This window comes from Haemaphysalis longicornis, unplaced genomic scaffold (genome assembly GCF_048455015.1).
Source record: "Haemaphysalis longicornis isolate Haplotype H1 unplaced genomic scaffold, Haemaphysalis longicornis Haplotype H1 scaffold_12, whole genome shotgun sequence".
Lineage (NCBI taxonomy): Eukaryota > Metazoa > Arthropoda > Arachnida > Ixodida > Ixodidae > Haemaphysalis > Haemaphysalis longicornis.
The window spans coordinates 36,831,907-36,845,263 of record NW_027526225.1 but is presented as its reverse complement, the minus strand read 5'-3'; the positions used below and the strand labels follow the sequence as shown (position 1 = coordinate 36,845,263).

At 43.0% G+C, this 13,357-nt stretch overlaps 2 protein-coding genes across 2 annotated transcripts in view; one reads left to right on the top strand and one right to left on the bottom strand.

Annotated features, from left to right (window-relative positions):
• Positions 1 to 8: 8 nt before the first annotated feature.
• LOC144162566 (cytochrome b-c1 complex subunit 7-like) lies at positions 9 to 776 on the top strand. Its single transcript, XM_077693155.1, has 2 exons — positions 9 to 163; positions 232 to 776. The coding sequence occupies exons 1-2, from the start codon at positions 122 to 124 to the stop codon at positions 613 to 615; spliced, it is 426 nt and encodes a 141-aa protein (XP_077549281.1). The 5' UTR covers positions 9 to 121; the 3' UTR covers positions 616 to 776.
• A 3,160-nt stretch (positions 777 to 3,936) lies between these two features.
• The window catches only part of LOC144162565 (aldehyde dehydrogenase, dimeric NADP-preferring-like), a 166,659-nt gene continuing 157,238 nt past the window's right edge, over positions 3,937 to 13,357 (bottom strand). The window contains exon 15 of the mRNA XM_077693154.1: positions 3,937 to 5,824. The gene's annotated coding sequence lies outside the window, so the exon portion shown is untranslated. The remainder of the gene's footprint in view (positions 5,825 to 13,357) is intronic.

The window sequence follows — 13,357 nt, the reverse complement described above, 5'->3', positions numbered from 1 at the left end:
AAAACTAATAAAATATTTTAAAGTATTTGTTAAAAAGTTGTTGTTACAATTTGTTTACAAAGGAACTTGAAGTCGCTAAGTTTAGCCGTAAACTGCGCGAGCTCCACTAACCCTGCTGCGCATGCGCGTTAGGGGGCCGCCATTGCAAAAGGACATCGCGAAGGTGAGTCGTTCGTCTTCGTCCGTCGTGCGGTCTTTTCACCTGTCTCTCGTTTTCTGCCGCCACTGCAGGAGAACTTTGGGGCACCAAAGCGGCTCGGGAAAGACCACCTCTGCGTCACGATGTCGTCCAGCGCGTACAAGACGGTGACCGCCGTCAACTCATGGTCGAAGTTCATGTTCAAGACGAGCAAGTACTACCAGTACGGCCTCCTGAAGTGCGACCTGTACCGCGACGAGCCGGTCACTCTGGAGGCGGTTAGGCGGCTGCCCAAGAAGATCCAGGACGAACGCAACTACCGCATTCTCCGGGCAGTCCAGTGCAATATCGCGCACTCCATCCTGCCCGAGAGCCAGTGGACGAAGTACGAGGACGACGTGCCCTACCTGGACCCCTACATCGCCGAGGTCGAGAAGGAGGAGGCTGAGAAGAAGGAATGGTACAGGACCCACTGAGAAGCCGCCACCGGAGCCAAACTGTCCCGGTGGACATCGCCGTCTCGCGCCGTCGCGTTCTGCTGGCTACGTCCGCACAGAGCAAGCTGGGATAGGTTGGCGTGGCGGAGCGACTTGTTAGATAAGTGGTAATAAATGAACTTGAGTGTTGGCCTTCACGATCGGGTGTAACAGTGCATTGACTTGTGTCGTTCTGTGCGTAGTCGTCTGCGATCTTTGCAGACAACGTGCCCGACTTGTTTCAGATGCTGGTGTAATATAGTGATACCTCATCTCAATCCTGGATGGCTTGGATGTGCTGGAAAAACCCAGAGCAGGGATGAAAAAACAAAAAAAGGCGGGATGGGGAAGGGGGGCAATGCTGCCGAGGGTGTTATGAAGCTTAGTGGCATGGCGCGTTTACTACGGCAACGTCAGTGGCAGGGATGTTCCAGGATATCGTGCAGGTTATGCCAGGAAGAGCGCACCGCGTTTGAACTACACACAGGATGGAGTAATTCGGGTGGTGCACTGGGGGCGGGTCGAGATGGGTGCAAGTAGATGTGCTCACACCGCACTTACTGGATCACGAAACGGGCAACTATAAAGTGAGAAGCGCCAAATAAGATACGAGCTGACGAAAGCAGCTGGTGTGATGAAGTATCCTGCTGCCACTAATGGGGCTTTCTGCTGATCACAGGCACAGCGCTTTCGAAGTGAGGCAGTCTCGGCAAGAGCTTGCACGCACTTGAACGCTTACAAGCTGCGGTATGGCAACTATATAAGGGTTAGGTACCAGTGAGTTGTGTAGTGTAAGTAAATGCGGTTGAACACTCGTGCGCAACACCTCGTTTTTTATTTATTTATTTATTTTAGTTCACAGACCCTCATGTTTTCATTCATTCATATGGCGTAGCATGCTGAGCACTATGGCTCGGCTAACCTCGCTTTTACCATTAAATGCATTCTCTCTGTCTCTAAACTGTCCAGCCCGCACATTTGTAAAATGCTGAGGCCTGGATGTATTTTGAGAGGACCGAACATCACGATGCGTGGCATTTTCTGCTTAGTGCAACCTAGAAAGTAGAACATAGCCTCCTACAATTAAATAACGATAAGGCACTTTGTTACTCCTAGTAAATATGACAATGAAGCGGCAGTGAAGCTCGAACTTGTGAGCGAGGCATATGATACCAAGGCGTCGCTGTTACAGTACCAGACAGCAGTTTCATTTCACGAGACCATAATGTGGCACTGAATGACATCATCATTAGTGCGATTGGTGTGAATAATGACAAATCAGAATCGCGCACAGTGCTACTGGTGGGTGATGGTAGCAGTTGGGTATTGACAATAGCTTAAATGTCGTTACTAACTTGAATGGCGGAGCTTCCTAGGGAAATTTGTAGGGAGTTGTTTAGGTGATTGGATTAAAAAAAGTTTCGTTCTTGTTGCTTGGAAGGAAAATGAAGAAATGTGGTGCTCAAATTGGTTGGACCGAAGTGATGTTAGTGTATTTGGGATGGCAGCATTGAGGAAAAGTGGTCCAAGGTCAGAGTTTTTTGGGAGGACCCGAGTTATGTCTGCGATGGAGACGTTGCTTCTGGCAGCATGTAAGAAAGTCTATGATTTATCACGGAAGGTTGGCGCTCAGCTTCAAGGAGATTCTCAGCAAAAATGGGCATGGCTAGCCCTCTTGAAAGGCCTGAAACTCTGTCTGGCAGACTCTGCAGTGTCCTCCAGGTGCTTTCCAAAATGTCTGCTGCTAAAGCAAGCGGCAATGCAAAACATTGTTCCAGTCCAAAGTTATACAGAAGAGTAGGGAATTTCGTTCAAGAACGTTCTGAGAGTTGTTCTGAGACGACACTGCTTTGACAAAAGGGGTATCGAATGAGGCCCATTTGGAAGCAGAGGTTCCGAGTGATACCGAGATGATTGCAGTCTGGATTAATGGTGGCAACGTTGAATGTGAGGGTAGTGAGGGAGCCTTCAGCAGTTGTTGAAGAGTTTGAAAAAAAAATGGCTGTTTTAAAAATCGGCTGTACACTCCTGACCGCTAATGTTTACGGAGCTGTGGGAAGACTGCAGCTTGCTGTTTCATGTTGTTGGTTATCAAACAACCCTCCAAGCTGACCGCAATTTTAGGGTTTGATACGTGTACCTAACTCCAAGCAAAGTTTGAACATATGTGCATTATTTGCTTCTGTGTCGACCCTTCCTGAACTCCTACATTGCTTGCGACTACGTTCTTTTAATGGGCAGTGTTTGTGCTATGCTAACCTTGGAGAATTTGCATTGCATTGAATTGGAAAATTGCATTGCCATAGCAAGCAGCACTGCAGCTACCACTAAAAACAATTAAATACCAATAACACCTGTAAAATAGAGTTTGACACTACCCAATCAACTTTTCTGCAGCCTTTGGGTTCAGTGAGAGTGCTTAATTAAAGGAGCCATGAAGAGAAAATGCAAGTTGGGTTTATTAGAAAGACTGCTTAGTCCCGATAACAGTGATACCAATATCATCGCAATCTTCGAACAAATAACGGAGATGTGAACGAAAACGTGTGAAGCAGTCGCGACCCCCTAGCCAATTTCCCGCAACTTTTCTACGATGTCACGGAACCTTCTTTGTGCGATTGGCGGCCGCCTAACTGACCTGTCGTGACGACACATGACTGGACGTCTGTAATGGGGCCTCCATTTGACCGCATCACTTGAATGCTAACATGCAGTTAATGCACTGAAAATTATATTTTATTGTTGGCCCGTATGACGTCATTCTTGCTCGTAACACGTCGCTGTGGCGCAAAATTTGAAAGTTTTTAAATACTTCTTGCTTTTTTTCGTTAAAAAACATCTTTTGTGGCTCTAATGGAGCTGAGCGAGATACTGAATCCTAGTTCTTTCAAATTTAACGAGGTTGTATTTTCTCTTCAGCTCCTTTAAGCAGTCTGCAGTCAGTTGCGAAAATGGCCCTTGCGACGATTTTATGGCTCATTATTTCTCCATTAAGAACAAGAATCGGTTAATAAGTCTACCGTAGCTGAATGCAGAAGTTGGTGCTTGGTCGCGATTAACTTCGATGGCTGTTGGAATGTATAAATCACCACACACTAAACGTTGACCTGCACATAGCTTATTCTTTCAACAATCAATTATTTAATTTGCAGCGATGATTATGGTGCAACTGCGAATTTAAGCATTCACCGCTTCGTTCGAAATTTTCGCACACATTTTCAGGAACCTACCTCTCCAGAAAGTGTCGCTGTCCCCATCCTATTTCGTTGGGGACACCGGGAGCATGCGGCATCTGTCGAGACAAGACTCCGCAGACCGCAATTTCAACATTGTTTAACCTCTTTATTGAAGGGAACGAGACAAGTACAGCAACCAACACTGCTTGTGATTAAAAAAATACCTTCACACAACTCCACGTTTGCACACGAACTTTGCCATCATCGATGCTTATCGCCAAACAACAGCCATGACGTTTCTTCTCACTTAAACATGCCTCAGAACACGTTCAAAGTGTCTTTCAAGCAAGCTTCACACACCCGAAACTCTGTGCTAGTTAATGGCCAGGTGCCAACGCAACCAGGTTGCGGGGAGTTTGAGGAGCTCGCTCTTGAAGCTGCTTTGTACAGCAGCCTGACAGCAAGTGAAGCTGAATACTTTTGTAAGGGCCCTTCATACAAACAAACGCACGAAAGATAAAACACTTACGGGTACAGAGAACCCTTTGTGACATAGGGTGCTGGTCGTGTAAATCTTTGCTGGCATAGAATTCTCAAACAAACCCCTCCTCCTCCTAACTGAAGCGAGTGATCTTAGCTGGGTGGTTTAAGGCCACGCAAGGTATAAAAACGCCACTTTGGACCACAAATAAAATATGTTGTACTCAATTCACTATCAAGAAGCACTATCTGAGAAAGAAGTGACGTGGGCGAGTAATTGGCCGAATGTCCACCTTTGCTAAATGTTTGCGATTACGCAGATTACAAATAAAATGTCTACATTTTCCAGCTCTCACAGAAGTTCGAATGGTCCGAACAGCTTATGCGAGTTTGACATCTACTGCCTCAATTTCACTTTAACTTTTTCGTTGCGTTAAGATGTTTGAGGCTGTGATTTCACTTTTTTGTAAATTCCCCCACGGGGTTACTTATGGTAGCATACATGTAAAAAAACACCGAAATCCAGTTTTTTATTTCCTTTAATCCTGCATTTAAAACTGCCCCAACACTGAAGCTGCTCACTGTAATCCTTTTACAGGGCACGAATAAATTTTCACAGAGCTATCAAAACAAGTGGAGTCGCTAAGGAGGACATTCTGGCCTGTTTACAAAAGCTGCCATCATGTCTACTACGAGACAAAGGCCTTTTTCATGAATCTCTAGCCAGTTCTATGCCGAACCTATACTCCAAGGTGATTTTAGTTAAGCTCGGTTACTAGAAAGACCTAATGTACAACGGAAGTGCATAGACTTGTATACAACATTCTGAAACCACACAAAAGAAAAACACTTAGCCTGCAATACCATGAGGCAATACATCCAAATCTCCAAAGTTCAGTATTTGAGGTATGGTCAATGGCTCATGACGAATTCAAGCTCCACACAGGCAGACTTGGTTTTACTATCTTTCTTGTAGAGGTCAATGCAGTAAGGTATCGCTTCTTACAGTAGTGCTGTGTTCATAGGACTGATCCACAAGTGTGGAAAAATGTCTACCAAAAAAGGAGTACAGTGTGACCAGTGTTGAACAGAGAAGAATCGCTCGTGTGGTGTTAAAAAGAAATTATACTATTTTTTTCAAACTTGAACCTCCAAAAAACCCAGAGGCATTGTATGTACAACACTGTCTGCGCTACAAATCCTTTTTTGCTCCTCTTAAATCTCTTACAACTGCAATAAAAAGGGTAAAAAAAAAAAACACAGGAGGAGCATTACAAAGACTAAAACAACAACTCAAGTTATAAAACACAAAAATAGAAGCGGCGTCTGCTTCTGGAACAAAAATTGGTCTGTGGAAGAAAGTCGGGGTTTGTTGTTTAGAGGTGTGTAAAAAAAAGGTTTGTCTAGACGATCTCTGTTGCACCCGCAACAAATTCTGCCGTCTTCAAACAGTGTCGCGGCAGGAACAAAGCCGCTCAGACGACTTCAACCTCCCTCGCAACGTGGTCCCAATCCGGCTTTAGTCGGCTGATTCAGATTTCCGTGCCAAGCATCTGAAGAGAGAAAAAAATCAAACAAAAAATTAAGAGGGCTTCCACTACTGTATTCGTGGATGACTATATTGAGTTATATATAGTGACTTGCTACGTTGATTGAGTAAAGACACATACACACAACTACCTTATACTTAATTCCAAATTAATTCTCACAGAATTTGTTTTGGGATAGTTTCGATAAAGCAAGCGTTACAGGTGTTTTCTCTAAAGAAACCACAGTCCCTCCATCAATGACCATGTATTACTGCAGATAGCAATTATGAAATGTTTACGATTTCGCTGAACTGACAAGTAACTGAAGTTCAGTGTAATGATAGAGTCATCTTGGCGGCCAATTTCAGTACGATTTTTTCCAAAATACCTACAGAGCGTTTCACGCTATCTTTGGAACGAGTGCATGCAATCCTTTGTCAAGACAATACAACAGACGCCCGCAATTTTAGTCATAAACCAGCGCAGGACAGCTTCGCCGCAAAAAATTTGCAGAAACTGCCAAGTAATAATTGCCGAACAAGTGCTAAGGCTGCTCAGCCCTTTAAAGTTGGCTTCAGTACAACACACGCACGCGTTGCTCAGAAGACCGTTTTTTCAAGCACTATGTATAAAACATAGGTATATTAGTCCTTTTTGGTAAGATGACATGTCATCACCCCGCTACAAAGGGGAAACCAATAGCAATCATGATCATCATCATGTATCACCGCAGTCTGATACCATAGTAGGAAGACTTTGGGGCCTCTTAAAATATACCCCCAGAAGACCCCACATATCCATAAGGCACGTTACATGCATGAATCCTTTAAAGTAGACTTCACAACTTTACACAAATGCACTACTTATACATTTCTTCAGGGGTCTGGCATTGCAACATGAAGGGCCTATCTCCTTTTATTCACACCCTTTTCATGACACATTAAGCATTACAGACGGACACACAGGTTTTCTCGTTGGGTACATAAAAAAGCTTTAGCATTTAAAAAAATCCGGCATTAGAGAGAGAGCGTGAGGCTCTGAATTTATTTTGTTTATATAAAGGAAAGGCCCCTCGTACACTTTATGGGAGGCCCACATTTTAACTGCACAAACAGCCCACAAACGTGCAAATGCAGCATTGCGACGTTCCAAAACAATAAATTCGACTGAAATGACATCGTTCTTTTGCCCGGCTTTCACGGAGAAGGACAAATACACGCTGGGTATTCTAAGCCGATTTTCTCTGCAACAATCGTTAATGACTGTTTTGCGAAACTAGTACTCGCCAATCGGAAGCCTCCAAACTGAGCTATACTGTTTATATACTAGTATAAGCCCTGTTGTACCGACGCAGCTAATACGCCAGAGTGAAAACACGTGCAGTATATAGAGAAAAAAAAAAGGAAAGAAACAAAACCAGGTTCTGAACAAATTTTCTTCTGGTGAATGCGTAATTCAATTTACAAATATACTAAATGTCGTCTTGGAACCTCTTCCCCTCTTGCAAACATAGAAACCCAAACAATAGAAATCATTTTTTTTTTTAAAGATGACCGGTGCATATACAGGTGCAATGTGCTTGTAAGCAGCACAAGTGAACAGAAAAATTGCTTCAGAGCCATTGTTGCCTTGTACAGGATAAAACTGGACAACTGAGCTCCATTTGTACAAGCGCACAAAAAAATCTGAAAATCTTGCGTCAACCAGGGAAGCTCGGCACAACCGGGCGACCTATTTCGAAATCACCCGAGAGCACCAATTCTACAATCACTTCTGGCAAGTGTCTTTTTTTTTTCCATTTTTGAGCTTCAGAAATCCAAAGCGAGAAATTGGCAATTAAATTAGGTACACCCTTTGTAAAAATTTTCTAGGCCAATCCTAAGCCTTCTCGACCATAAACAATTCAAAGAATAAGCTTTAGCTTTAGATGTGACAAAAATATTTTATGACAGTAAAAAAGAAAGGCGTTTTTTCTCTGGCTTTCCGGCATAAAAAGCTTCAGCCTCGCTCGGGCAGTAAGCTTGTACATTGAATTTTTGGCGCCCTCCACGTTTCCAGCTTGGCCTAGAAAATTTCGACAAAGACTGCACATCGATAGCAGCAGTGATGAACTCTTGTTACCCAGCAGCTATATTTTATTCAAGCGAGTAATTAAGTCAAACACTAGCAATGTTGGCAGCCCGAACAAACCTAGAGCACCAGTGTACTAATTACCTGGACATTTGCTGCAGCGGAAGTGTTGTAATTTCTGCAATTCCCTGGTGAAAATATTTTTCTAGCTGGACTATTGAGCCAAAAATATATTCCACCTAGAAATAGGCAAAATTTCTAGCTAGAAATCCAGTTTCTAGCTCATTTCTAGCTGGATTGAGATTTTGTGCCGGCTGGCAGCTATTACCTCCAGCTAGCATTTGTCAATCCAGCTGGAAGAAAAAAAAAACCTGCAAGCTGGAGATAACCGTCTCTGGCTAGACCTAAAAATATTTCTAGTTAAAAGCTCTCGACTCCAGGTAGAATCTATAAATGTAGTCAGAAAGGAAGCTATTTCTAGCTAGAAATGCTCTTTCCATTTTCACGGGGGTTGTTTAAGAAAAATTTCCCCTGCTTTTTCGAAAGATGTACTGGGATGCCTTGAGCTGCTAGAAAAGGATGATAACCCCAGACACTGATAACATCTTACAGTTCAACAATTATCAAGCGGATGATGTGTTCGCAATTTGCGTTTCACACTTTTGCAGCTATCTTTGCAAAGCTTTACAAATGGCTGCGTAAGCAGGAGCATGTTGGAGAAAACTAAATTGGACGATTTTATTAATTTAATTCTTTTAATGTGCTGTGCAAGTTGTCAGGTAACACATCATAGAGCCTACATTTCTACAAAATTGGACAATTAAATTTGCTTGATTAGTTCATTATCATGAAAGCACTGGCTGCTAATCTACGTCAACACTTGCAACATTAATTTGGTCTCAGCGTAGATGCCCTGGATACCCTATTACTTCCCATTTGCCTTTCTGTAGTAGTGCTAGAATAACTCGCACATGAGAAACAAAAGCAAAAACAACAAAAAAATAGATTACTGTGAAGTTTTTTGCAAACCCATCTCTCGCATTTTCTAGCAAACTTCTTTTGCTATTCACACTCCTCAAAAGTATGCACCATCCAAAAAAATCCAATGCCTGGAAGATGAAAAAAACTCCAGTTCGATGAGGAATTGCTTAAAAAGCTCAAAATTCTATCAGAGGTGCTGTGAATAGGAGCCAAGATTAGAAATACAAATATTTTCTAGAAATCGCTGTACCAACGTGGACTTCGAGATAGTTTAGACATTAAAAATTTCATAACACGTGCATCCATCAATACCCCGCCAGGAATGCAGGCATGCCAAGTTCACAGCTGACAAAAGTTAAACTAAAAATGACCCAAACAGAAAAAATATATATACATTTGTGCTAAGCACACACATATGCAACCCATTCGTGCAAGTATTAGCTTTTTTTGTATCCATTTTGTCCAGATATGGCGGAGAAGTTGAAAAACTGCATGTACACCAATAATCGTGGCACAGAACACTGGAATGGTACAGAAAAACAAAATTAAAAATTACAGCCTTGCCACTTAAAAATTGTAGCCGGTATCTCTTATAAACGTACGCTTTTGGTCAAACGGCCCGAGACCGGTCAAATGGTTTCAGGCCACAAACAATTCATGGCATAAGCTTGACTATCAAAATGAAACTAATTTTCTATAGAGTTAAGTGTGGTGAAGGTGCGATTCATTGTTATTATAGCAAAACTTGTCTGATTGCACTCAAGGGTTAAAGCTTCTGCTTTAACACAATTGAAATTAAATTAACACAAAATTGAAATTACATTAGCTTTAATTATACATGGCCTGAAAACCTTTAGCATAGCTTGGAGGCCTTTGGTCCAATCCTCTACTCATTTAAACTTTATGCAATGCAATAAAAATACCTTTATAAGGAATAGCTTCAACAGATCATCAAATTGTCCCAACACATTCCCTCTGCCTGAGTGGATGCCAGATCTTGTGCAGACATCTTGATAAATAAGATAAGGTCACTGATAAGATGAGATAAATAAGACAAGGTCAGTGATGAATAAGATAACTATTTTTATAACCTTAGCTGGGCATTGACCTAGACAGCCAGACACAAATACTCATCACAGTTACTGCTACAAGTTACAGCTTAAGTCTGTGCTTAGCTCATCAACTTGCGTGAAAGAGGCTCGAGGTCTGTAAAAACAAGTCTTTACTGTCCTAAAATGACCTATGCTGAATATGCAACTATCTCACGAAATTAGCGAGCTTTGCAAATGATAAAAAAAAGAAAGGTGGAGGAGATAAATCTGTATTAACTTGTGCCATTCGCAAAAAAAAAAAAAGTAAGAAAAAACACAGCTGTTTTCAAGAAATTGTTTCATGAATGACAACTTGTGTCAAACTGGAATTCACTAAGCTGATATCGCTTCCTCCCCGCGATGATGCAGTGATGTGCCTAAAGTTAATTCTACTAAAACGGTAGTTGAAATGGGATTTCAAACTTCTTTATCGTGTTTTTCCACCACCATAAACTAATGGGATAAAAGCTGGCTTCAAGCACGACAACAAACGTCCCTATAAACCCACTCTGCAAGTGTTTACTGTCTACATAGGTGCATGTGCGCGAAGGTGTTTTTTGCAACGCCTTTCCTTGGTACTGACCCCTTGTACTTCTCCACTGTCTTAAACTGCGTAGGTAACCACGTAAAATCGTCATCTTTCAGTCCAGCTGAATGTCACCAACAAGGGTAAGTTTGGCATGCTCATACATTTCATGGCAAGGATAATACACCATCGGGAACGGCCCTGACACAAGAACAAGCAGGTGCAGTTCTTTCGTAGAGCCAATTCGAAAAAACTAGGGGATTTGCAGAAGGTCGGCACCAGAATCCCGGGACGCTCGCCGCCGAGTCTGTACACAAAGCAGCCGCGTCGGCGGATTGCCTCGAAAGCGCGTCATCCTTATTTCATATTTGTTGCGCCTTCGAGGCGCTTTTTCAAAGAAAGTGCTACGAGTTGTGCCGCGCCTCCGTCAGATGGCGCCACGGGTTCCGCGACCGAGAGAAGACGCAGTGAAACATTCCCCTCGCGAGGGGCACGATCAAATATTTCCGGGGGCGCACGACGTTAACTAGTTTGCGTTACGTTAATGTTGTTGCACTTGTGGCAACTGCTGACGAGAGAGCGCTCGTCAGCAGTAATTTGAATGAGTCAACGATATAAGGCGCGTTCGTAGCGTCCCATTCTGTGTCGGCTTTGTGGCCCAGTGGGTAGAGCACCATGTACATTGCGTTCCGCCCGCAGGGTCAAGGGATCGAAACCGGGCGCCGGATAGTTTTTTTTTTTTTTTTTTTTATAGTAGGGAGGGGTGCGGCGCGGACTACAGACGTCAACGCGAGTGACATCGTGAGTTACTGAAATGCTCTGCATTTAAAACATATTTACATCGTTTTCACCACCTCTAGATCTTGTAGAAACGCTGCACCACTTAGGTTCTTCAGGTCGACTTGGAGTTACATTTGAACAAAAAAACTGCCACACATCTAAGACTAGGCGCCACAAGAAAACTTAGCAGAGAACATAAAAAAAAAAAGCTTGTCTGCTAAACATCTGTTGTACTGAACAGTGGTTAGTGATGTGGGTACAAGTGTACAAGTGGGTACAAGTGGGGACAAGTGTAATTGGCTAGCTTGAATGCTTTCATGTCGAGAACTGGTACATGCAGCGATCAATGATGATGATGTTGATTGGGTTTTGATGGTGCAAGGCCGACTAAGGGCAAAGAGCGCCAAGGAAAAGCTGTTCTATGAGGACAAAGTGATAGCAAATGTAAAACATCCAACTAAAAACAAACGTGAAATGACATAAAAGGCAATGTAGATGACTGGTGTAAAGGGCCAAGTGTCAACATGCATGGTAAGTAATGAGGTGTAAAAACTGGACTTCGCTAAGAAACTTAAAAGTACGCTTGTGGGTACTTATGGGGTCGTCCCCTAAAAGGTACGATGGGTGGAGTGGAATGTGTTGTCTATATAGCTGTGCGAAGTGTTTGTGTCTAGTGCACTGCATTGTATGAGGATGTGGATCACGGATAGGCCGTCTCCACACCTGCTACACAGAGGTCTTGGAGATCCAGTGAGCAGGTGTGTGTGTGTTGCATGCGTGTGCCCTATCTGTAATCTAGCCAAGGCGACTTCTGTGTATCTACTGCGTGCGTCAGTGGTGTATTGTCCCAAGTGTGGCTCTATTACGTGTAACTTGTTGTCTGTCTGTATACTCCACTGTGTTTGCCATTTTTTGCGAGATTGTTGTCTGATGTGTGGCTTGATGTCGGTATAGGGTAATGTTGTTATGTCTACTCTATTCAAGAGTGTGGCAGCGGCGGCCATTCGATCCGTGGCTTCGTTCCCGGCTACACCACAGTGGCCAGGGACGTGCAGTGATCCAACAGAACAGCCGTGAACAAGGTGCACAAAACAAAGTACAGTGCCAAGCAAGCTTTAGACTAACAGCCATTCCTCAACATGTGTGAAATGCACACACAACACCCAATCCATGCTTGACAGTTCCTATTACACCGCAGGCATATGACCTGTAACTGTTGGTTTGCAACAACTTGCTTGTGGCATGGCTTTGGGGCAGACACTCGCCATTTGTGATAAAGAGGTTCTTCTTGAGCACATCACGTTGACTCAGCGATCAACTGTAACACCACTCGAGCTTGACTATGAATTCATGCCAATGGCAGTAGTTTTGGGGGAGGCCACCACTCCGACATTTTCCGCAATCATCTCAAGGTCTAACACGCGAACTGGCGAGGACAGCCATGATAGGCTACTATTTCGCCTTGTTTCACCGCTTTTTTTTATTATTTACAATAGAAGGAACCGATGATGCAATAGTTAATGTAGTAAGTTCAGTTCTCAACTCAAAAGTAAGGGCCAGCAAAGTTCCAACTTTCCCACGATTGTTTATTGGGATAGGTGGGAATGCATTGATGAGGTGGGCATGCACTCCTCAGGTGGTACAACCGACCGAACTAAGGCTAACAAAACAAATGTGAAAGGGCGCAGAGTTAGATACACCACCTTCAGACTGCATCATTTTCACTAAGGTATCGCACAAAAACTAAAATAAGCCACGAGAGGGCGAGGTGAAATTGAAATGTTACACAATGAACACCATTAATAAGTGCACAAAGAACAGCGTATAATGAGGTGGTTTTCCTGAGTAACAGCAAATTCGCCAAATTTGAAAGATAAAAAATAAAACATACAGTTGAACCTCGTTAATTTGAACTTGGAGAAGCCTGAAAACTGTTCGAATTTAAAGAAGTTTGAATTAGCGAAAGCTATTCAAATACAAAAAATTTTGCCGGGACCGCAGCATCAGTTCAAATAAACCAGAAGTTCAAATTAAGCGAGTTCGAATTAACGAGGTTCGACTGCAAACACTTCTCGTCTGCACTTTCAGAAATCCTATACCATGGAAAGA

Coding starts and splice junctions, on each gene's coding strand:
- LOC144162566 (XM_077693155.1), top strand. CDS start 122: ATGCGCGTTAGGGGGCCGCCATTGCAAAAGGACATCGCGAAG. Junction 164..231: donor TGCAAAAGGACATCGCGAAG/GTGAGTCGTTCG, acceptor CCGCCACTGCAG/GAGAACTTTGGGGCACCAAA.